Below are 23,592 nucleotides of genomic sequence, written 5' to 3'. Positions count from 1 at the left end.
AACTTGAGGGAAAAAAGTTCCTAATTTTTAAATTAATTAATAATTTCTAAATTATAGTTCTGATTATGAGTTATGATCTTGTGACCTCACATCTTATTTGAATCTTTTTAAAGAAAACTAAAACACTTTAGAGAAGCTGTTAGCAAAGACTGTATGGTCATGTCTGAATTCCTTCATAACTCACGACACGGTGCACCATATAGTGCGTTCGCCATTTAGCGGTGCTGTACGAATAATTCCAAAATAGAGTGCCCTAGAAATTTCCCAGACGTCTCTGAGAAAAAGTCGTGTGCATTGATGCTCACTAGATTGGTGAATATAGACCACAAGGCATTGCGTTTGAACAAGTTTTGAATTTTGTTTTAAGTAAACCAAAAATGTTTTTATCATCAGAACACATTGGATTAGTTGTAAAATAGTTGTAAAACACTCATATCGATTAGATATTCACTTTGTGAATTTGGTGACGTCATATTTACCGTTTAGAGAAAATAAAATAGTGAGCACGGTGTCTGAATTGCTTCTAAAATCTAGGTCTAGGATCTAGTCCCACACTCAATTGTTTTTTAGTAGTTAGGCAGTAGGGTGGGAATTCAGACATAGCCTATAAAAGAGGGCAGGGATCCATTCTTTGATGTTTCCTTGTGAATATAACTCCTAATTGAATTTTAGACAGTGAATAACAGTGCTAGAATTAGAACAACAATTTAACAACACTTTTAGGTGATGTTACATTTATTGTAAGATTTCAAAAGGTTGAGGTGGGTACACTGAAAAGGATCGGTTGTGGCAGATTGCTAATGTTTGTGCAGATGCTTGTGGTGGAGACATCATGTACGAGTCAGTCAAGGTCAGGCGCTGCAGTACCTCTCCTCTCCGGTAGAGGGCGGTGGTGCATAAGCCTCTCTTCCTGACCGGCGGCTGACGCGAAGGCCGGGATGGTGGTGCAGATGGTTTGTTTGCTGAGCACAATGGGATGTCTGCTCATCCACGACAGTGTTCTAGTATTCATTTGGAAGTGTAGGGAGCACAAAAAAGACGTGTTATTGTGAAGGTGTGCTGTCAAGTCTGATGATTAAACGACAATTAAAAAAAACATATAAATGTGTATATATTTATATAAATCATGATTAAAAGCATACGGCAGGTTTTTCTTTTTGATTATAGAAAACGTTTGGTTAGAAACGATGTGGATCCACCGGTGAATTTGCGCATCCAGTGCACGCATGAGCTTTTTTTCCCCTCTCTCTTTCGTGCGCCTCACCGGCTGCGCGAGGCGAAGCGCAGCCTCCCACCGTGCGTAAATGATGTAGGGCAGGACTGGGGATGGTTTGGTCACCTCCATTTACGAAAACCCGGCCGGTAGACCAGGAGCTCGCAGCCTCGGGAGTGTTGCCGTTTTCCTGCAGAGTTTAAGATCGCGACTTTTAGGTTTTCATTCTTTGTATGAGATAAGGGAAGACGATGGACATCACGGATCAAGGAGCTCAAATGGAGCCGCTCTTACCAACGGTGAGGGTTTGAAGGGTTTCCTCCCTTTCCTGAAAGGGGGCTTTTATGTATTTTTTTGGGTCCACATTAGTGTTATATGTAGACTTGAAGGTTTTTTTTTGGTGGCAGATTCGTACAGAGCATCCTCTTTGTGCAGACTGGAGGCAGGTTTGATGCTGTAGAGGCTGAAAAGCAGCAGCAACAGTTATGATAATGACAGGTTCAGCATGTTCCATGAGATCAGATCAGTGTTTGATGGCCTAATCCTTGTGAAATGAATATTTATATATATATTTTTCCTCAATATTTATGATTTTGGAGATGGATTCATCATAAGGTTGTTTGATGGAGATGGTGCATGTCAGAAGTTTCTGAGCAGACTGTCCCGACAGATGAGCCCACTGGAGGGCAGAGCCGGCTTCTGCGCACAGTCTCATTGGCATTCAGGTGAGACGCCAAGCTGGAAGGGGACAGAAAATAGTCTCTCCACTTATTTGGATGCGCTGTCAGAGCCAGAGAAGGGCTAAAACGGCGTGTTTTAAAGCGGCGAGGGCTGATCAAGATTGGCCATGTGAGGACAAAATCATGAGGTGAACCCGCCCGAGCTGCTTTACCCCGCAGTCTCGACGCAGCATGGCCGCTCCGCTTGTCGTTCAAAGTTATTGCTGCTGCTCCTCCTACGCAGCAAGCGTTGCCATGGTTTCGCCAGGATGTGTACAAGTATGAGAGGTGCTGATGTGAGACTGGCACCTCAAACGGGTCCAGGAAGAAGTACTTCATGGCCACTTCCACCACTTCCCTGTGCAAGGTCACATTTGATGTGTTCGGACTCATCTCCATTTTTTTTATCTTTTAGGAACAAGTGGGTCAAAGTAAAGATGTGGTGAGTACATTTCCTTTTCTGTTCTGACCTTCACGTTCAAAATCAACAGCAACAAATATAGAACACTTAAAAAAGTTTAAACAAAACTGGCAATTCAAAATAAAATAAAAAAACAGACAAATTCTAGTTTTTAAAAAATTCACAATTGAAGAGGTCTGTAGGTGCTACACGAAATCATCGCAGCAGTTTTTAGAATCCAGTTTAGTCCAATAAAGCCAAACTGGCTTAACTGTACTGTAATAATTAGCTACAGCTAGATTCACAGCTTTATTCTGATATATAAAAGACTTTCACAATTATTTTTCCCTTCATGATCAGTTTTCACTCTTCTTTCTCTTTCGGCTATTCCCATCAGGGGTTGCCACAGCGAAACAACCTCCCCTTCGAGGATGAGTCGCATGGTTAACTTGGCAATATTTGACGCCGGATGCCCTTCCTGACGCAACTCTCTCAATTAATCCGGGCTTGGGACCGGCACAGAAGCAGAGAAGGGAATAGGGAGCAGCCCAGATTCGAACCCTGGTTTCACAGATGGAAGGCGCCGCAAACCAGCAGGCTCCTTTCAAGCAGTTGGCACTACCATGATTTCAAAGGGACGCCACCTATATGTCACTACCAAATCAGAGTCCCTGATTGGTCAAAGTTCGATCTGGTTTAGCTTTCAATGCGCGTTCAGTGCCATGAGTGGTAAAAACGTGCGTAGCTACGCATAAACGCTTACGGAGCCCGTGACCTGACATGGGTAAAAAAATAATGAATGCGTCCCCACGAAAATAATTCAATCCAACGAATTAATATTTCAGTGATATATCATACTTGTAAATCCAAATATTGCTTGTTTATGTGGCTGATTGTTTATGAATGACTTATCACGTAAATTATTATTTCGGGGGAACTGATTTTTTTTGGAACAGAATGATCATTCGAAATAACGAAATAATTAATTTGTTCCCACAAATGTATCATTTTGTTCCCAAATATGGCGTGGGAACGCAATATTTCCTCTTCGTGGTAACTCAATATTATTTCGTGGGAACGAAATTTCATTTTTTTTGGAACAAAATAATTATTCTAAATAATGAATTTGTTCCCACGAATTTATTATTTTTTGGGAACACAATATTTCCTCTACGTGGGAAGGAATTATAATTTGTGGGAAGGAATTAATAGGTATTTTACCCATGTCAGGTCACGGGCTCCATAAATGCTAGTTTTGAACACGGAAGCCCAATACGCGTGTTCATATGCATTTACATCGACTTTTCCCTGATAATGACCACTTGAATGCGTATACAGAGGGCTGCGTGTTGTAGCTTAAGACTTTTTCTTTTTTTCCAATATAGAGCGGCCCTGTCAGGACAAAATCTATGATTTATGAGTTCAGGGAAGAGAAAAGTTTTATTATTAGACATGCAGCATAAAATTAGGAGTTACTTTTTACATCTCACATGTTAATTGTGCTGCATTTTGTATGTTTTGTCTTTACTTGCTGCAGGAAAAAGTCCATATTTCAGTTCGACCTGCATGGCGCAAAAGCATGCTCTGGGTTGAAGTTATCCTTTTGCCGCAATAAATATGCTTCTTTCCATATGGTTCGATGTTAGCGTTTTAAGAAAAAGTAAAGCTGTGTTTGGTGTTTTTAATATATTCTTGTGGCATTTTTCTGATGATGGAGGACATCTATGAATAAAATTAAGCCTAAATGTACATTTTGGAGTACCGGTATTTCTTTATTAAAACAGTTGAGAATAAGGAGCAGACAAAAAAATTCAGTGTGATTTGTGATGTGGACAACGTGCTTGGCGGACCACAAACTCCCCGCTCCGAGCTCTAAGCAATGGTGAAGGGAAGAAGGGGCGGGTTTTGCTCCATGCCAAAAAAATAGATCAAAAGATGGTTGAAGTGGGACTTTAAATGCAAATTTAATCCATCTCTGAACATTTTTTCGATGTTGTGTTTTTTATGTCAATGCTGAGGAATTGCATTGCTGCCGCTTTTGCTAATCACTAAAGGCAGTTGAGGTATTGGACAAGTACGCTTTACTTTGTAAATACATCCACATCATCGGATTTATGTGTAGACGTGGAGTTCACTAGATTGGATCAACACCAAAAAATATTTTTATCAACTTGTAGAATCATCTGTGTGAGGAATTTCATTTAATCAGTCACTTTACAAACTTCAAGGTTTTTTCGGATACATGTTTTTATTTAGTTATTTCAGATTGAAGGCATTCTGACATTAAGGGACACCTAGTGGCTACATTGTGAATTACAACAGACGGAAAAGCTTTTTAGCTGCTATACTAAATGATTGTATTTGATCCCAGTTTAATGCTAATTAATCAGTATCCATATTTATTTAATTCATATTTACTTTTATTTTGGCTAAATGTCTTTAGTTTAAGTTAAACGAAATGTACTTTTCAACACTTTATCTATTATCTTTTTATGGAGCAATTAGGTAAAATAAATGTAAAATAGAAGGCATTTCAACATAAATAAGCTTTTTAAAGACGTGCTTCACTGCAATCTTTGATGTGCATCTGCGTCTGCGACCTCTGCGTCTGGCGACTTTGAAATCTCCAGCTTGCTCAGCAGATGTCCTGGATTCTATCACCGCTGGTCCCACTGTCATCAACCAACTGCAAACCAAAACAGTCCGACTTAAATCAACGATGAGAATTCACAGAAGCTGAAAATTTCAGCGTGTGCGGTGGCTTCGAGGGGATCGTAGGGTGACGGCGTCGGCAGGCTTCCGAGTCAAACTGTGGAGACGAGCATGGACGCGTGTTTGACAAAATGTTGCTTATGCAACCGATGGCTGAGAGCCAGGCTGAGGACAAGTGTATGCCACTGGTCAAACTGTGATTTCCTCTTACAAGTCTCCTCTCCCGTTACTCTAGACTTGATAAATATTGCAAATGCAGGCTTCTGCACGGCCAAAGTTACTTGTTGCTCATTTTAACTGAGTCTATAGGCAAGAAACTACACAAATGAATTATTTAAGGCAGTTTGGTGGTTATCACTAACAAGTTTATAAAATACAGGGACACGGAAAATGGATTTAAAAAAAACTGTTTAGATGTAAACATTAATCATGTAACTTAAACTCCCTTGTCAATTTTTTAATATCTCATTTTGGCATAATCATACTACACTGAACTAAACCAAGACATTTTTAAATGAAATTTAGTGGATTTTTTTAGTGTTCACATAGCTCCCAATTAGAGAAATACCCTGAAATATTGTATATGTACATTTTTAGTAGACGAATAAAAAAGAAAAACCATAAGTACCAAAGCCTAAAAAGCATACAATGATCTTTCAGAAGCGCCTTTTTAAAAAGAAATTCATGATTAATTTTGAGAAATAATATCTCAGTATGTGATGAATAAAATGTGACTTCAAATTCCTTAAGAAATCTCCTTGAGGGTTGAGGCAAGAGTTGTTTTCTACTGCAGCCTTGAAGCCGTAATTTTTGAAATTTACACAAATTCTAAGAAATGGTACTAAAACAAGAAATAAAGAAATAAACTGACCAATCAGATGCCTCAATCTAGTTGTCGTAGTATGTCGTAGTATGTCGATTGTCAAAACGTTTGGCAAATTCTCCCGAGTCCGCTTTCAAGTAATAGGGGTGTGGCCTTTAAACAAGCTCACTCCTGATTGGCGAGACTGGTTGCCATCAAAGCGATAACTCAGACTCTATCTGACCGATGCTTACTGATGTTGTGTGTCTCCAAACATGGCGGCGTCCGTAGGATTTAATTTCCTTGGAGCTGGAAATGACCCGTTATCTGTGGATGGTGTCACACTCACGCGGTACAAGTCTGCATCCTTATCCTATTGTGCAAACCAACAGTAACACCTTCAAAAGGAAAGACTTGCTCCACCATCGAAAATTCAAAGTCCCAATCTGAAAATAGATGAAAAGATCACTTATGTTCAAAGCAAACAACCAAAACCACCATTTTCACCAAAGTGGTAGTTTTTGTACATGCGGTTCCTCAAAACAATCCATTGTTTCAACTGAGCCCTACCAGTAGATTGGTATTTCTTTTGCTTTACTGCCTCCATCCTGCCTTTTACAAAACATTGACCCGATTAACAGTTTGAAGCTTTGGCGGAAATGAGCTACAAGAACGCCTTATATAGGACTCTGAGAAAAAGGGTCTGCTGCTGTTTCACACCCCATAAGATATCTTTCTTAGAAACAGCCTTTAGGTGGCAAGAGTCTGGCTATTTTTAGTGGTTTAAGCTTAAATTTGACGTAAAGCTCAGACTCCAAAGCCGTGACTCTTTAGTCTTAAGACAGGACCAGTCTGCCAGTTAATAAGTCGGGATTGATCTGTTTGTAGATATGCTGCAGCAACTGAGGAAGACGAGTAGTAAAATGTTGCCAAAGGGGTCTGTCCTCAAAAGTGTGGTGTTCCAGATCGGTGGGAGATCTTTGCACAACTTGGCGAGTCCACTGTGAGCAACTTGCAGTCATGCAGGAAGCCTGGCTGCTGCAGCGAGGAGCCTTTAGACCGGCTGTGCTCCTTTCTCTGGTTAATTATAGCATTGGTGAGGGGGGGGGGGCACGGAGGTAGGAGGAGCTGCAGGAAGGTGAAAGACAGATGGTGGAATGAGGAGAAAGGTCCTTCAGGAGAATTAGATTAGATAGTGAAAATGTGCTAAGAATACTGCAACAGGGACGCTGGATGAACCTCCTGAGTGTCGGATGGCGGCAACAACAAAGGCGGCTTTATTGCAATTTGCCAGCAGATGAATCTGCGGCCGCTTCCCGATCTCTTTGGAGCGCCTCCATCCGCTTTTGCTGACAATGCACTGCAGCCACAGAGCAGCCGCTGCAGCTCAGGTAGGCTCTGCAGGCACAAGCATGCAAGTCCTACATGCCGGGGACGTCGGGTGTCACAGGGCGGCGCAACTTCGCCATCACAATGACCTGAGGTAACAGCCTCATAGCCGGGGGACTAAAGCGTGCAGAGTGCAGCATCAGTGATGTCAGAGCGCTAATCTCTCAAGGGGGGTGGGGGGTGGATAGACGCTTGTCAGGAACATTTGATGCCATCCTGGATGAAAGCTTGTCGGCAGGAGAGGAAGAGCTGGAGCGGCTCTTGTTTTCTTTTTTTTCTTCCTGCCGGTGTCTCTGGGCTTCTGGGAGGAGGGCTGCTTCCGCGTTCCAGCATGGGTAGAGCAGCTGATGCGAGCGGCTGAGGACAAGCTGGCAGTGTCTTTCTTCTGCTGTTTTTCCTCTGAATTTCCTCCAGCAAATCCAGGGAAACGAGGGCAAGCTGAGTGAGGCTCCAGCCCTGAGCCTCTTATTTTACAGCTGCAGTGAGAACAAGGGGAGTTAGCGGGCATCTCACCTGACAGGAGGTACACCATGCTTACAGTGGACCTAAATAAAGGGTTTGCTTATCAGGTAGGCTCCTCTGCGGACTTCATGTTGAAATATATCTTGTTTTGAGGTTGAACAATGCTTGCCAAGGCACAGAAGTTGAATTGCATTCTTAAAAGTGTTGTAGTTAAATGTGCAGATGGAGGTTACCCACTGCAGAGAGGGCTAGTAGTGCTCATGTGAAAGGTCTGGCTGACGGACAGAAAAGGGACTTTCTGCTCTAAAACACATCTTTTATTTTAAAATTTTAAAGAAACCTTTTATGAAGTCATTTGATATTTATTGGTGCTTTCCATCCCCACATTTCGGAGAGGACAGGGATGTAGAGATATTTTAATTTGCATATTTGTTCCTGTGATGTTGCCGGTGCTGATCCGTCTGCCATCGCCACAGCAACCACCATCTGTGGGGATGAAAGCCACGACAACAGAAGCTGTGGGACAACCTCGGCGCTCTGATAATCCTTCTCTTGTCTTTACAAAGTATCCCTTCACTCCAGTTTGGAGCTGAAAGTTCACTAAAGTGGATTCACGGTAAAAAGATTTACACTGACAGCCCGTATTAAACTCATAATCACCATTTGCACAGCAGTTTTCTGGGCTTGGTTTGGAGGAAACCACCTGTCCTATTTCTCGGAGTAGAACAAAAACATTCCTACATCCCTGCTGAAGTACAGATCTCGGGGGAGAATCTTGAACACAGAAGAAATAAGGTCGCATATTTCCTTCTCTGTGAGAAATGTTTTGGTGCACTCAAACTTTGGGAAGGGAGCTGGTTGGAATCCACAGGTTTGTGGTTTGGTCTGGGAAAGAAAACAAAGCAGGAGGTATCACAAGTCTGGAAACAATGCCTGAACACATTGTCTGTTGTTGAGTGAATAGTTCAAACGTGAATCGCCACATTAGGAAGATGATATTCAATGAGTCTCATATTTCTTTTTATTTTATCTATTTTTTTTAAATCTTGATATCATGTGAAGTTCATATAACATGACTAATGACTAAACTTGGATCATAAAGCCTGGATTTTAGGTGAACATCTCAAACTTTTAATTTATTCCAAAGCAGTGCTTGCTAGTGTGGTAGAAGCCATTTAAAACGAGATGAAAAAAATAACATTTTCCAGATCTAGAATGACTGAAGAGACAAGATTAGGTAACTAGCAGCAAAGAATGGGAACGATTGTTGGAGAAACTATTGGGATGGTAGCTCTTTTAAAGCTAAAGAACCTGCTTTTGAGAACACTTGTTTTGTAACTGACCTAAAACCTGTTGCGTGTCTCTTTGCAGTATAGGGAACATATCCCCTTGACCCTAGTGCTATCTTGTGGTGTCAATAAACTGTTTGCTCTTGTCTTGCAAATACTTACACGAGAAACAATAAGTAAGAAGAAGCCATTTAGACTAGTATTGGTTCAAAACACCAGTGCCAACAAACAGTATGAAGATGCAACAACTACGTCTGTGTTCAGTAAGTGCAAAACGCTAAATCACTGAAGCAGTGTAAAAAAATCCTGCAGTCATAAAGATAGTGTTCAAAAAAGTCAGTCACACTTTGGTGCAACAGAAGCTTCAGGCACAATAGAGCTATGACAACCGGAATCCGAGTCTGATGGTGTCTCCCTGGTTTATCGGTTGTGTCAGGGGTGTGCGTTTGTGTGGATAACTGCTGACGGAGCTGTCACTGTAAGACTTTCCGTCAGTGGCATTCCCATTTAACTGCACTCCAACGTGTGAGAGTTGGACAAGAAGTGGACTCTGCAAAACGCACAAACACTACCTGCAAAAACAGTGAAAATATATGTAAAACAAGTGCAGAAAGTGCTCAATGCATTATGGGACATCTGGCAGCAGATTAAGTGGACAGCAGTGTTAAGTATAGTCAAATTTAAGAGAAGATTGAGCTGCAAGGGGCCAACCCCTTCTATAAAGTCTCAATTCTTCATCAGTGTCCACATTGTCCATAAGAGTCTGCCTCGGCACAGATATCATAGTTTTACTCCTCCCCTTCTGTAGGTGGCAGTATACACTTTTTAAACGCACTATTCTAATCATATGGTGAGAGTGGTTACATTAAAAAAAAGAAACAAATTAATTGGATTTTAAATGTCAAAATCCAATTAATTTATTAATCTGTCTGTTCACACGTAATTTTCGATACAGGCACAGTCGGCCCTGAACTTTTTTCTTGGCCGCACGGACCCAAGAGGGTTAACGTTACGATCACGCTTGCGGTTAGAGTTAAACCATCAAATAGTTTCTGCTGCTCACCGCTAATCCATGGTATGGATCAAATGCATGGAGAACACATTTCACTCACCTAGGTACGCGACAACTAACTGGACTTTTAACTTTAAGTTTAAATACGTGTGACCGGCATCAGCCTTCTTGAAATTGACAGGGGATGAAAAAAGAATCTCACCTTTTTATTTTCATGTTAAGCTGACCCAAAGAAAAGTTGACTAGAGGTTGTGTCGCTTTCTCCCCTGGTCGTCTTCCATCCTGTGGTTTGTTGGCAGGCCATTCTGTGTTTACAGTATTGCTAAACCAAACCAAGCTTTGTTTTCTGTTCTGTTGTCTATATGGAGCTCACACTTAAAACAGAGCAAACCATCCAAAGAGACCAATTGAGATGAATCAGTTGACCCAAAGTGAAAGCCGCCTGATGCTACATTCACATCGGGCACGCTGTTGGCAGATACTGTTATATACACTGGACCCTATACGAGTGCATTTACCTACAGTTGGAAGAGGCTTGGTGCTAATCTAATTCCAGGCATTTTTGATTTTTCAGAGCTCTCTTTCGATATGTAAAAGACTTGGTGTCATTTAATTTCGCCAGGGCACAAACCACAATTATTCATTTCTCCTCCATGGTCAATTTTCAAACGGTTGACACTTCAGTAAATTGAAATTCATACGCCAGTCCCAAACCCAAGTCCCTGATTGGTCAAAATTCAACTGGTTTAATTTTCAATTTTCACGTCAATGGCCGCTAGTTTTCCTACAAATTGTTGTAGATTGCGAGAGTTTTGAATGTGGAAGTCTAAAACGCACGTTTACGCGCGTTTACCTGGACTTGTCATTAAAAGTGATTGCTTGAACGTATGCTGTCGAGCCTGGTGTGAATGGAGCATTACTGTGGTTTAAGAGACTTGGATTATTTTGAAATCTAAGCAAAATTATGGTTTATAGCATTGTGCTATCTGTATAGACAAAACAAAAACAGGGCTGGTCCCAAGACCTTCTGTACTTTTGTGTATGGGTGGACAGGCTGACAAAAATTTGGATCTTACTCAACTAAGACCAGTGGGAACAATTATTGCAATTGGGGGGTTTCCAAAAATGTCTGCAAACATTTACAGGGAAAGATCATTTCCTTGTTTAGTCTCAGTGCCGTGCTCCCATTTTTTGCTGTAATTGTATAAACATGATCAAATGTATGTACAGTATACATTTTTCCGTATATGCAGTCTCCGTCTTGGATTTGTATTAAGAGATTCACCTTTTAGTTCCTATTTGTCTGAGGTGTAAATTGGACAACACTGTAAGGCGTTAATGACGTTCTATCCACTTCTTTTTCTTAATTTGTGGGGCTTGCTGGTGCCTGTTCCAGTTGAGCACTAAGGCAGGGTTCACTTTTGACTAATTACTACTCAGTCACAGCAAATGATAACCTTCCAAATTAGGTCAAAACTGACCTGAGTCAAAACTGAGTCTGACATTCCAGGTCCAAGATTTGGTTTCTTTTGTAGTTGGAATAAAACCCTAACATTGGTGTTGTAGAAAGAACTATGTAAGAAGGCTAGAATTAATTAGATAATTATGGCTTAAACCAACCCAACCTAATACTCTCAAACCTTTAGGATTAAAGATACCAGCTGGTCTTATCACATAAACAACTAAGCCCAATTAACCTCGGATAACAATAACCATTAAGTTAAAGTTGCAGAAAACCCAAACTTCATCAGTAGTCTTAAGACTAAGGAATGTTGTGTGTCCTTCACCTTATGGTCCTCACTTTCTAAAGGTTACACTGCAAGATGAAGACCATACAAAAGCCATTATTGTAGTCACCAGGCAGTCCATCAATGTGGCTTTGTTTGGGGTTTTTTTTCCATTGAGCTCAGTCATTACCAATATTATGACTCCCCTGTGCAGCAGATGAATTTTTAGTCTTTCTAGCCGGTTAAAAACCTGTGCAAGGCCTTGCCTGGTAGTCAATATCTCATATCTGGGGATTCGAGTGGGAAGTATCAGTCTGGCACCTGTGATGGGTCATTTTACTATTATATTGTATGCTCCAGTTTGCACTGTTGTTACTTTTTCTTAGAATTGCTATAAGCCTTATTATAGAAAAAAATATATTGTTCAATTCAATTTTATTTATATAGCCCAATATTACAACAATAGTCGTCTTAATGGGCCTCATTTATAATAAGCATAAAATCATAAAGAACAGAAAGTCGTAGAATTCAAAAGGTAAAGGCTAAACTAAACTAACCAGACTAGGCTAAACTGGGCATCCTTGCCCTTAGACCCTCCCTCGCGGTAAGGAAAAACTTCCATTCATCCTGCATCGACTGAGCTCTGCAGACCTTGTTTAAAAAATAATCAGAAGTTGTTGTTTTTTTTTTCAATTTACGCAGCAACTATCTACAGCTAGCCTTGTCGTTTTGGCTATTCCATGCTCATTTTTTTGACAAGAGGACACCGCAAAAGTTTTAACATTCAAGCTGTTATTTGATGGCAAATTGCATTTTGACTTTGCTAAATTAAGCGTCAACACACAAGTACATTGTGAGCTAAGAAGACTGAAGCACATATAAACATTTTATTTGTGTGCTAATCTTTTTTTAGCCAAATAGCAAAAAAGGTATTTTTTTCTACCGTTTTTTAAAATATTTTAGATATATAATTTCAGTCAAGTTGTTTTTCACAAAGGAGCTGTATTAGATAAAATTAGGATATTGCACAAAATCTGCTGAAACTGCCTGAAGCTGCGTTTCTTATTTTGTAGACATTTTTAGGTATTTGTTAAGGTTCATACAAAAATGATTTTTGGAAAACTAAACTCTGTTAAAGTCCCACTCCGATCATCTTTTGATCAACTTGTTCCCAGTGTTCTTTTAAATGTGATTATGCCGTTTTTAGCCCAAATTAACTAAACTTGTGTTGTTTTCTAGGACATAGTTTCTGCAGAGCAGCAGGAGTTGATAAGAAATTTGCCTCTGAATTGTCTGCAGGACTTTTGTTGGGAATAAGCCCACCCGCCTCAGCATCCATACGTTTACACGCTCTACCACTAGCTTACAGCCCTGGGGAGCAATTTCAGAGCTATCCTGCAGTACATTTTTAATCTAGATTGGATTGTCTACAAGCAGATACATCAGAATGAAGCGCAGTAGGGAGATTGAAGCATGACACAGTAACTTATATGTCACGACTACAAACTATTTCCAACAGTATTTTTTTTAGCACTTGATTCACAACAATTTGAAAAAAGATATACTTAGAAAGGCTTTTTCAAGCCTAATGTTCTTTAAATATGTCCTCTGTCAGAAAAATACCATTAAAAACACCATTTTCATTGGATGGGGTCTGTAAATGACTTGTAATGAGACGTTAAGATTGTCAAGCCTCATCAGCTTTCACAGTGACTGCAGGTAAAATGCATCCACATCTGTCTGTGCAAAGAAAATCTCTGATTTTTGCATTACAGACCTATAGCAATCCTTTTACTTTGGTTGAACTGTAATTCCAAAATTTCCACTTCCTCTTTATCTTCCAGAATAGAAAAACCCAAGCTCCATATAGATGAAATGAGCTGTAATTTCAGCCTTTTACAGTCTTTTAAAAAAAAGTCTTTTAAAAACTAGATTTGGAACCAATCCCCAAACGTAATCAACAATATTGTAGGAGGTTGATCTTGTAAGTTTATTTCTGTTGGAATGGAGAATTAAAGTCATACAAAAGTCAATGCTGAATCCGTTTTTCTGTTTTTTTATTCTGAGGTTGAGGTTGAATTGGGATACTGGACACGTTTTCTCTGGCATTTACACTAACGGCAAGGTTGAGTTAAAAAAAATCAATTGATCAAACGGAATTGATATTTATTTATAAGACATAAAATCCATGAATTGTAATAGTATAAAGCAATTTCTTACTTTTCTTTTTCTCCCATGCAGATTTTTCAATGTAATAGAAGTAGTTCCAACTTTAATTTTGGCAAACTCAAGAGGTATTTTTTTCATAAGCAATCTAACCTGATTTTTGAAATATATAGAACATCTTGACATTGCTGAGTTTTCTGGTTCTAGATTTAGGCTCTGCCCCGAGGCCCTTTTTGCTCTTCCACTTCCTTTTCCCCCTCATCCATCCTCTCTGCTCCATCCTGTCAAACCCCAGCCTGCAGTGCACTGTGTGCTGTACAAAGTCAATATGTGCTCTTTGCATGCTAAGCCAGCTTTATATCAATCTCTGCTTGCGCCCGTTTCCACCGGTTTGTGTGAACCTACACGGCAATAAATCCTGTAAATGGAACAACAACACAAACATTTCAAGGTGAACAAATGTGGACATCATGTACTGTACTTGTTACATACGAGTCTCATCCTTCTCCTCCTCCTCCTCCTCCTCCTCCGCCCCTTCCCTTCCCGCCTCCACTGGAATCTCGGTCACGTGCTCCGTGCTCCCGCTCTCTCTGAAATCGCCATCACCAATGGACCCACAGAGACGACGGCTGGTTTAATTCTCTCCGCCGCGCTGCGCCTTCATCACTGATCCCGCGCTGGTAGACGAGGGTTTATCTTGCCGTAGAGGCTAACCGATTAATCTCAACCCAGATTGGCGAGCTGGGATGCGGCTCCCTGTGCTGGTCGGGGTCGGTAGAGAAACCCAGGTCTATAAATAGAAGCAGGGACCTGCAGGCAGGCAATTCTGGCTCATCTGTTATACCAGGCAGGGTAAACCTGGGTTTTTGAGGCTGAGAAGAGAATGGCAGCCAGAAATGAGGGCTTTTATTTTGTAAAAATCATGAGGAGAAAAACTTCAATTCTGATTTTATACCTCAATTTTTCATGAAGGATGGATTGAGTTTTCTGTTTTCAGCATCCTGACATAACAGTTCAGTCCTCATCATGTTTTCAGAACATCCTGTCACGTCACATTCAAATTCAAATAGCATTGAACTGTGCATGTCTGCCTGAAATACAGCAGTGTTAATTTCTCACAGCTTGACCTTAGTCATTTTCTACCTCTGGTGATTGGGTTGTTGCACTTAACACCAGTAAAATGCCACAAGCGCCAACTGTTTCACCCTGATTATTGGCTGGAAATAAAATGCACTAAAGGTGCGGTCAGGCCACTCTCTGGTTTCTATAGTTACTTATGACAACCCCCCCCCCCTTATCTGTGGTTGATCCAGTTTTGGCTAGATTTTTACCTCGCCAAACCCTCTCCCAAAGAGCACTTAGATGGAGCTATGACAACAACAACTTCCATTTATCAGTTGCTTGCAACAGTTTGCGTAACAATAATAATCTTTAATATAATTTCAGATGTTATAAAACTAACTCCACAAGAACTGAATTTTAATAAACATGTGTTATAGTTATGCCTCAAACAAGAGGTCTAAGGCCGCATTTACACTGCATGGTTCAAGTGACCCAATTCCGATTTTTTTTCCTCTCATGTGGCACAGATCGGAAATGATCGGTGAACGTTTAAGCAGGACGAAAGCGCATGCATTCCGTTTTTCTCAGATCGGATACAGGGCTCACTCATATGTGGAAATAAATCGGATACGAATCAGATACGTGCATTTGATTTGCGTGCGCCATGTAAGCAGACAAATCGGATATTCCCCAGTAAATATGAGTCGTACGTCAGTGACGTCAACTCAGGACACCACTAACTGAGATCACATGACTTATTATGGTGCTTTTTGTGCGCCAATTTTGCTGTCATCTGTTACCTTCCAGCCTCAGGCTTCAGACTGTAGTCGGAAACCGCTGTTATTTCCGGTCCGGTCCCGGTCGGGACGCAAACGGTAACTAATCAAGCTGGACACCGTTGCTCTGGAACAGGCTAGAAGCCATTTATTTCTTTGCTTGTATTGCGGAGTGTGGGCGTGTATGATGGCGACCGCGAGAGGGAGAGGAAGAGGAGAGGAGAGGGGGGTGTGAGCGCGGAGCGGGAGAGTATCGGAGAACCGTAATAAAAATAAGGTGTCTCCCCCAAAAGATTGTTTTAGAGTCTTTCTTAACCCACTCTGTGCAGAAACCGCCTTCGGCCCTGGAGAAAATCTCCCGTGCGTTTCTGACCACAGTCGGAAAAAAGGAAAGTCATCGCGCAGGAAAGGTTCAACACTTAGATCAAACTGTTAGTACAGCACGTCTACAAACACTTCCTCATTCAAAAGTCAGAGAGAGCACATAAGACGGCCGAGCAGCCCTCCTTTTTACTCCCCCGTGCATCCCCTCAGGAGCGCCCAAGGCAACGCCTCCTTCCGTTGCTGCGTGGCCTCCATGACAACCGCAATCACAAAAGTCCGAAAGAGGTCCGCAGAATGCGGAAATGCTGCTATGTTACGTAGGCCTCAGAATGTCCACGTTTGATGGTTTCAGCATTGTATAGTGTAAATGCAAAAATCGGATACGGGTCACTTTTAAAAGATGATGTAAGCGGGTCGTCAAAAAAATCGGATATAGTCAGAAAATCGGATTTGGGCATCAAGACCTGCAGTGTAAATGCAGCCTAAGTGTTTTCTATTGGCTCCCTGGCCACGCAGTTTCTCCTTTTCAAACGATTTGTACTTGCGTCAATGGAAGAAAAGGACGCTACCAATGCGCCACTACCAAATCCGAGTCTCTGACCGATCCAAGTTCAAGAAGTTTAACTTTCAACATGCGTTCAATGATTGAGCGTTTCATACATAGAGCCCAAAAACTGACTTAAAACTTGCATCGTGATGCATGCATGTGATGCATGTGAACGCGGAAGCCTTAAACATGTACGTATATACGCACGTTGACATACAGTACATTTGTCGGCGGAAATGGAACCAAGTTGAGGGTAGCATTCAAATTCTACTTTTTCTAAACTAACAAACGTGTTGTTGTTTTTTTAATTTGAAAAATCTGGCCTTGGCGGCGCTGGTACAGAGGTGGAGCAGTCGACTTCAAATTTGAAGGTTACACTTCAGACAACCAGCACCAAGCTCTAGTTTATAAACTGTTTTTATCAATTTTGCATCAACTTTTATGAATGGAAAAACATACGAAGGCTAGTTATGTGACATTTACATTGTTATTCTAAATGCCAATAGCCTTAATAGTGGATAAAACCCGCCCACTAAAGCCATTTATGAGGTCAAACCGATCCTTTGGATCCTTTAATAAACAAAAAAAAAAAAACAGATCCTTAAGTTAAAAAAAAATCCCCTTGAAACATATACCCTTAATATATATTGGACAAAAAAAAGTGACAAACCAAAGTCTGTTTATGTCTGTTTTCCATTAGCCACCTAGTGTTTAGATGATGAAGGGCATTGATTCCATTTTGTTTTGTTTTAACACCAAGTATCAAAATGCTTTACTTTTATATTTATTCCATTTTATAGAAGCTTAGTGTGAATTTGCCAAAGAATTGTTCAGTTTCTGCATAATTTGAGGACTTTGAGTGATTTATTTATTCATTTTTCTGCCCCAGTAACACAAACTCAATCATGGACGGTGGAGCAGGAATGAAGTCTTAAGTCTTGGTGGTTTGAAATCGAAAGATTCTATTTTGATTGATTTCGATTTGACCTGGTTAATGTGAACATAGTGCATGATGTATTTTATTACTTGGTAAAAAATATTTTTTTTCTTCTGCATTCAAGACCCTTGAATGAGTCCAGTCAACTTTGTTCCTAAAAGCTAAGATTTTGCGCTGAGCTCATATTTTACAGAAAAGGCGATTAATCCCAGTTTAAAATCCTCATCTCTGTGTAGTCATTCCCTCTGGTCATGGGATTAAAATATTGTGTTTGCGGTGGTTTTGTGAACATGGCCAGACTGGCGTTTTCTTGTAGCCCACTGAGATTAATGCACATTATTAACCAAAAAAAAAGGAAAACGGAAAATATCTCATAACTGTTTTAGGTTGGTAATTTTTCAGTTATAAAAACAGGTTCTATTAGCTATTTAAATTGTAAAACATATCAAGTTATTGATGATTCTTTTTAAATAAGCATGCAAACATCCATCAATATAGTTTCATGAGTTAACTTTGATTTAAAATCCATTGATCCATTTTCTATACCTACTTAGTCCTGCTCAGGGTCATGAGGTTACTGACTGGGCTACTGTCAGGCGAAGGTGGGAGTTCACCCGGGACAGGTTTTCAGTCCCTCACAGGCGAGCACAGCCACAGGGAGAACATGCAAACTCCACACCGCAATGACCCAGCCAGGATTTGAAACAGGACCTTCCAGCTCTGAGGCGAGAGTGCCAACTGCCACTTACTTTTAGAATATTATTTTTGCATTTGTCCTATACTCTTCTGACGGGTTGAAAATATTGAATGTAATAAAATCTTGAAGCATTTTTCAGCTTCAAGAAATGTATTTTCCTTTCGTGTTTTTGGTTTTGTTTGTTTTTTTGAAGCACTTTTGTACCTTAAATGTAACAGCTAGTGTTTTCTTAAGTTACCTTCCCAACGCCCTTAGGAACGCGTGTTCAAGCAACCACTTCCAAGTAAAAGTCTGTGCAAATTTGCATTTTAGGCTTCCGGGTTCAAAACTCTCGCGTTCAGGTAGCTACGCATACTTGTGTGATCGTTTTTTGGGCTCCACACACAAAACGCGGGGCCATTGAATGTGCATTGTCATTTAAACCAGGTCGAACTTTGACCAATCAGAGACTCGGATTTGGTGGTGACATATCGATTGCGTTCCCTCTAATTCACGGAAGTTCCAACTATTTAAAGTTGGTAATGGAGGTGAAATTAATAATCGCGGTTTTTGCACGGGCGGGTTTATCCGACACCAAGGCCAAATCCCAATTCTTCCCCTAACCCCTACGGATTCTCCCTACCGCTTTAATTGTAGGGGGCATTTGGAGGGGTGGGGTTGTCCGAAATAATTTCTTTGTAAGGGCTAACCCTCGCGGGGGAAATCAATGACGTTTTGTTGTAACATGACCTTTTTAAAGTTATAGAACCGATTGTTGTTCTGCATTTTCCTAGCGCTGGCAGCTCCGCGCTAACGTAGGTGACCGGCGACTATTGATGACATCATCGCATGGGGATTCGAAAGCACTATTTTTCCAAAAGTCTTCGCTTGGAGGGGTAAATATAGGGATAGGAGAGGAATTTAGCTTCGGCCCAAGTCTTTCATATATCGGGATAGAGCTGTGAAAGAAAAACCCTGGAGCAAGAATCACGAAATTTCCAACTGTAGGTGACGGACAAGCGCTAGTAAACAGCAGAACAAGAAGAAGCCTTTCCCTGCTTGTCCATTGTGAACACCATAGGCTAAGAACGTGTGGCAAATGCCTTGCATGTTTGTAGCTTTAGGCTGATCAGGGCAATTTTAGGTTGAAGTAAAGCCACCTGGTATTAAGCATAAAGCCATCATATTTATAACTGTAAAATGAGTCTTTTATCATGAATCAATAATGACATTTCAGTTTTATGGTATAAAAAACCTAGATAAATGACCAAAGTCAAACTTTTTTAGAGGGAGTAAGCATTAACAAACGATGCGGCCTGAACCACAGAAGAAGAGAATCTCGGTCAGATCACCAACTGCAAACGCTCAGAGGGTCTCTGGAGACCAGCTTTCATGCAATCAGTGCAACAATAACACACACACACACACACACACACTGAACATGCATGAGATAGTGAGCAGCCAGTAGGAGGAGACTTGAGCAATGTTCAAGTCCTTATGATAACTTTATGCAGCTGCCTGGAGAAGTTTTAGCTGTTATGCAACAAAGATTAAATATTAACGGCTCCCAAGAATTAAAGAAAAAAAAATTGTCTTTATTACAGGAAACAGTGAACGTCTCTATAAAAAAAAGCAGATTAAAACATAAATGTGTGCATCCACTGAATATTAAAGAGAATCAAGAGAGACCCCCACCTCCTGCTTTTCAAGGTCAGCACTATTTTTAGTAAGGCATACCCAGAAGTGCAGCACGCTGCATCCGCTAGCACCAGCCCCCTTGTTTCTGCGGGTCCCCACACTGAGCATGTGCAGTTGCTCCACTTACTGCGTGAGTCTCCCTGCTGGAGGTGTGGGGTGGGGGTGGGGGGCTTTTTACATGATTTAAGGCTTACGCACAATGAGGCATTCTTGCTAAAGCCATGACTCAAAAAAAAAATAACAACGATGTAATCTGGCACTCAGGAGATGAGTATGGCTTTTTCTCCTACAGCCTGCCCGCCTCCTGTTGCCATGGTGACAGCCTCTGGAAGTTAGCCTGATGATACCGAGTCTCTGTGTGTTTGTATTTATTTCAGGGCAAATCCTCCCACTTAGCTGATGGGCGGGGTGGTTTATGTAACGTACTGTAGTCTTTTTTTTTGGGGGGGGGGCTAGCTCCCTCAGTCTGCAGCATTTCATTTCATGGAATTCCTTCTGTCCATCTGGAGAAATGCTAATATTAACTCATTATTTCAGATCAAATTGACTTCATACGACACAATAACAACATTTCACTTCTGTCTGGGGAAAAAAAACGTAAACTTTTAATAAGCAAAGAAAATCTGCTGGAAGTAAAGGTTTATCATATATACAAGTTTACGCTACATAAACATATTTACAATGTCACTGTTATTTCTTTTAGAAGTGTAGCTCTGCTTCTTGTGCTGACGGTCTCCTACTGTGTTTCAGAGGACTGATGAAGAGGCGGTGGTGGACCGCGGGGGCACGCGCTCCATGCTCAACACCAACTTTGAGAAGGAGGAGCTCGAAGGTAACACCCAGAAATAATCCTTAGGGGGAATGAGCACAGTGACCTGCAGAGTTGGGACCCATTGCTGTTTAAAAAAAAGTTACTCCCTAACTCCCAAAATTGATCATGATGTGAAAACAATGGGGGTGTAGCCATGAATCGATTTCTAATCCTACAATCTAACGAGATCGAATCGATCGACTTTATACCAAAAATTGTTTTATCTCATAGCAACCATTGTATTTTCTCGTTCCTTTTATAGGTTGAACAGATCTGTGGAATTTTTAGAAGAAACACAGAAAGTAAATTTTGGGATTTCAGTGGCAACGGAGGCTTTTGTCAACAGCGTCCACGTTCCTATTATGTTCATATGTTGTTTCATTCATTTTGAGTCTTTTCACAACAATCCAACAAAAAATGTGTAAGCCATAAGGTAAATATACATTTGCAAGCTTGGCACACTAACACCATTCAAACTTTTCAACAGTTTTTTTAAACTAGTCTTCCAGTGATGTCCGAAGAGTTCTAAGGCAATAGATCAAAATTGCTGTCAGTGACCTGGTGATGCAAATGTGAAATTTTGTTAACACTGCTTGAACAAAAGTTTTCTTTTTTTTATATTGTGGGGAGATGTGAAATTTTTTAAAAGTTTTTGTTTGAACAGCCAGCAAGAAAGAAGACTTGTGAAAAGGGCAAGAACCATAAATGTTTATTAAGCTACATTAAAGCTGATTTGAGCCCAAAAGTATAGTTTTAGTTCTGAGTGCAAGTGAAGGTTTTTGAGAATTTCTTTAGGACAAATTGCAGACATGCAGGAACATCTTTTACATTTCATATGATGCTCAAAATGAATTCACTAAAAACCAAAATGGACCGATGCTAACATTGGACTAAATTTGTCTTTGCCTTTGAAAAATCCTAGACGCCTCTAAAACACCTTGCATGTTTTCTGGCTACTAAAACATTTCTGTCATCCAGCTGAGGAGAACCTCTACCTGACTCGGTTCAGAATATGTCGAGTTTGGTTGCCAGGTAACAGAGGCACAAAAAATGCCTTGATTGTGACACTTGTGTAGGAAGACTTTCATCTTAAGGACCTTCAGACCCACATGATGACTGCCGTCATGACGCCCCGCTGAAGCCCAAACAGCTGCAGGATTTTTGAGCTCACTTCTCATTAACAGAAAGGGTATTGTTTCACTTTAGTTGATGTCTAAACTAGTAGTTTTTTTTCTGATCCAAACTGTTTCCAACAAGTAGCTAAAGGCTGCTAATGTGAACCAATGTAGAAAAATGGTACTGTCTGATAGAACCAGTTTCCTAATGTGTCTTATAACAGCTGATAAAATGGGCTCAGAGATACTGCACATAATCTTTAAAAAAGCAGGGTTTTTTCTAAATGACTAGTCAGGTCGTAAGTGTTTTCACAAAACTGATTTTAACTAAACAAAAGTTTTACTTTATTTACAAAATGAGGAAAACAGAAAAACAGAAAAGATTGGATGGATGGATGGATGGATAGATGGTTAGATAGATGGTTGGTTAGATGGTTAGATAAAATTTATTCCAGACCCATAGTCCAATCATATAAAAAAAACAGCGTCAAGAATACACAAGTATAGATGATAACTGTTAGGTTAAGAATGATTAAACTAATGCAGAAGATGTTGGAATATGGTTTTCGCTGTAACCTGTCATGTTTTTATCCATACTCTAAAACAAAAACTACAAAGCTTTTGGGGACCCAGTTGTGTTTTTGGTGTTTTTAATAAGTTCTTACAGCATTTTTTCTGATGATGTATGAAGAAAATTAACCTCAGAATAACATTTCTGAGTATCTCTTTATTCATTGTGAATCAGGAGCAGACGAAAAAAAAAAAAAAGCTGTTTGAAAAAGATCGTATTTGTGACGTAGAAAATACGCAGGGCAGGCAACAAGCTTCCTGCTCCGCTATGTTGGGATACATTTACTTGTACACGACTGAGCTGGCATCTGGCTTAAAACTGTAGTGCTGGATAGCTCCAAGATTGCTCGCCCTTTTTGTTGCGCCATGTAAACAGAGAGCTCTCAGCAACGGGAGGCGGGGTTGCTCTGTGCCAACAGTCCCGCCCACAACTCCAATCCGGAATTTCTAAAGAACTATTGTCGCTCTGCAGAAGCGATGACCCAGAAAACGACACAGGTTTTTTAAAATTTTGGCAAAAAATGGTATAATCATAATTAAAAGACCACTGGGAATGCTTTGAAAATAGATCGAAAGCTGATTGGTGTGAGACTTTAAGGTTTTTCTGCTGCCAACAGTAAAAAACAAAACAAAAAAAAGTCAACTTTTCTGTAGAACGTTTGGTATGTTCAAATTGGATTCATGGTCTCCAATCAACAACAAATATTATAACTGAAACAATAATAAAATCTTGTTGTCAATTTGAGCCTACTTATTTATGCGCTTAAAAAACAAAAATGTGAGTGTAAAGATTCTTGTTTAAGATGCAGTGGACCTGAATACAAATGAAACCATAAGAAAGGTTTTAATGGGACGTCAGCATTCGTTTCAGCAGTGAGCTAGAGTGCTATTTTTGTCCTCCACTCTCAATTCTTGAGTCACGAACCTGCCGTGCTTCCCTCTCCTGTCCTCCCTTTTTGTTTTTCCCCGTGTTCTCGGGTGCCAGAACGAGGCTCGCTCTCTGCATCGTCAGACTCTCCTTTTCTCTGCTTCTGCATAATTTACTGGATGCTAAAAGCAGTTTGCTCTGGACGGTTGCATCCTCAGAGGGACAGGGATGATGCTCGCCCAGCTACAAATGTGTTTTGACGGGCATTCGGGTCCCCGATACTCCCTCCAAGACCTCACAGGAGTCCTGGTTGATTC

The 23,592-nt window shown here is 40.6% G+C and overlaps 1 protein-coding gene across 1 annotated transcript in view; it reads left to right on the top strand.

Annotated features, from left to right (window-relative positions):
• Positions 1-1,266: 1,266 nt before the first annotated feature.
• Positions 1,267-23,592, top strand: part of LOC101167104 (sodium-driven chloride bicarbonate exchanger) — a 43,649-nt gene continuing 21,323 nt past the window's right edge. The window contains exons 1-3 of the mRNA XM_023965109.1: positions 1,267-1,512; positions 2,348-2,374; positions 20,662-20,743. Coding sequence (XP_023820877.1) covers positions 1,465-1,512; positions 2,348-2,374; positions 20,662-20,743 — 157 coding nt within the window. The 5' untranslated portion in view covers positions 1,267-1,464. The remainder of the gene's footprint in view (positions 1,513-2,347; positions 2,375-20,661; positions 20,744-23,592) is intronic.

This window comes from Oryzias latipes, chromosome 2 (assembly GCF_002234675.1).
Source record: "Oryzias latipes chromosome 2, ASM223467v1".
Lineage (NCBI taxonomy): Eukaryota > Metazoa > Chordata > Actinopteri > Beloniformes > Adrianichthyidae > Oryzias > Oryzias latipes.
Note: the sequence above shows the minus strand (reverse complement) of the source record. Positions and strands in the feature narration are given on the sequence as shown.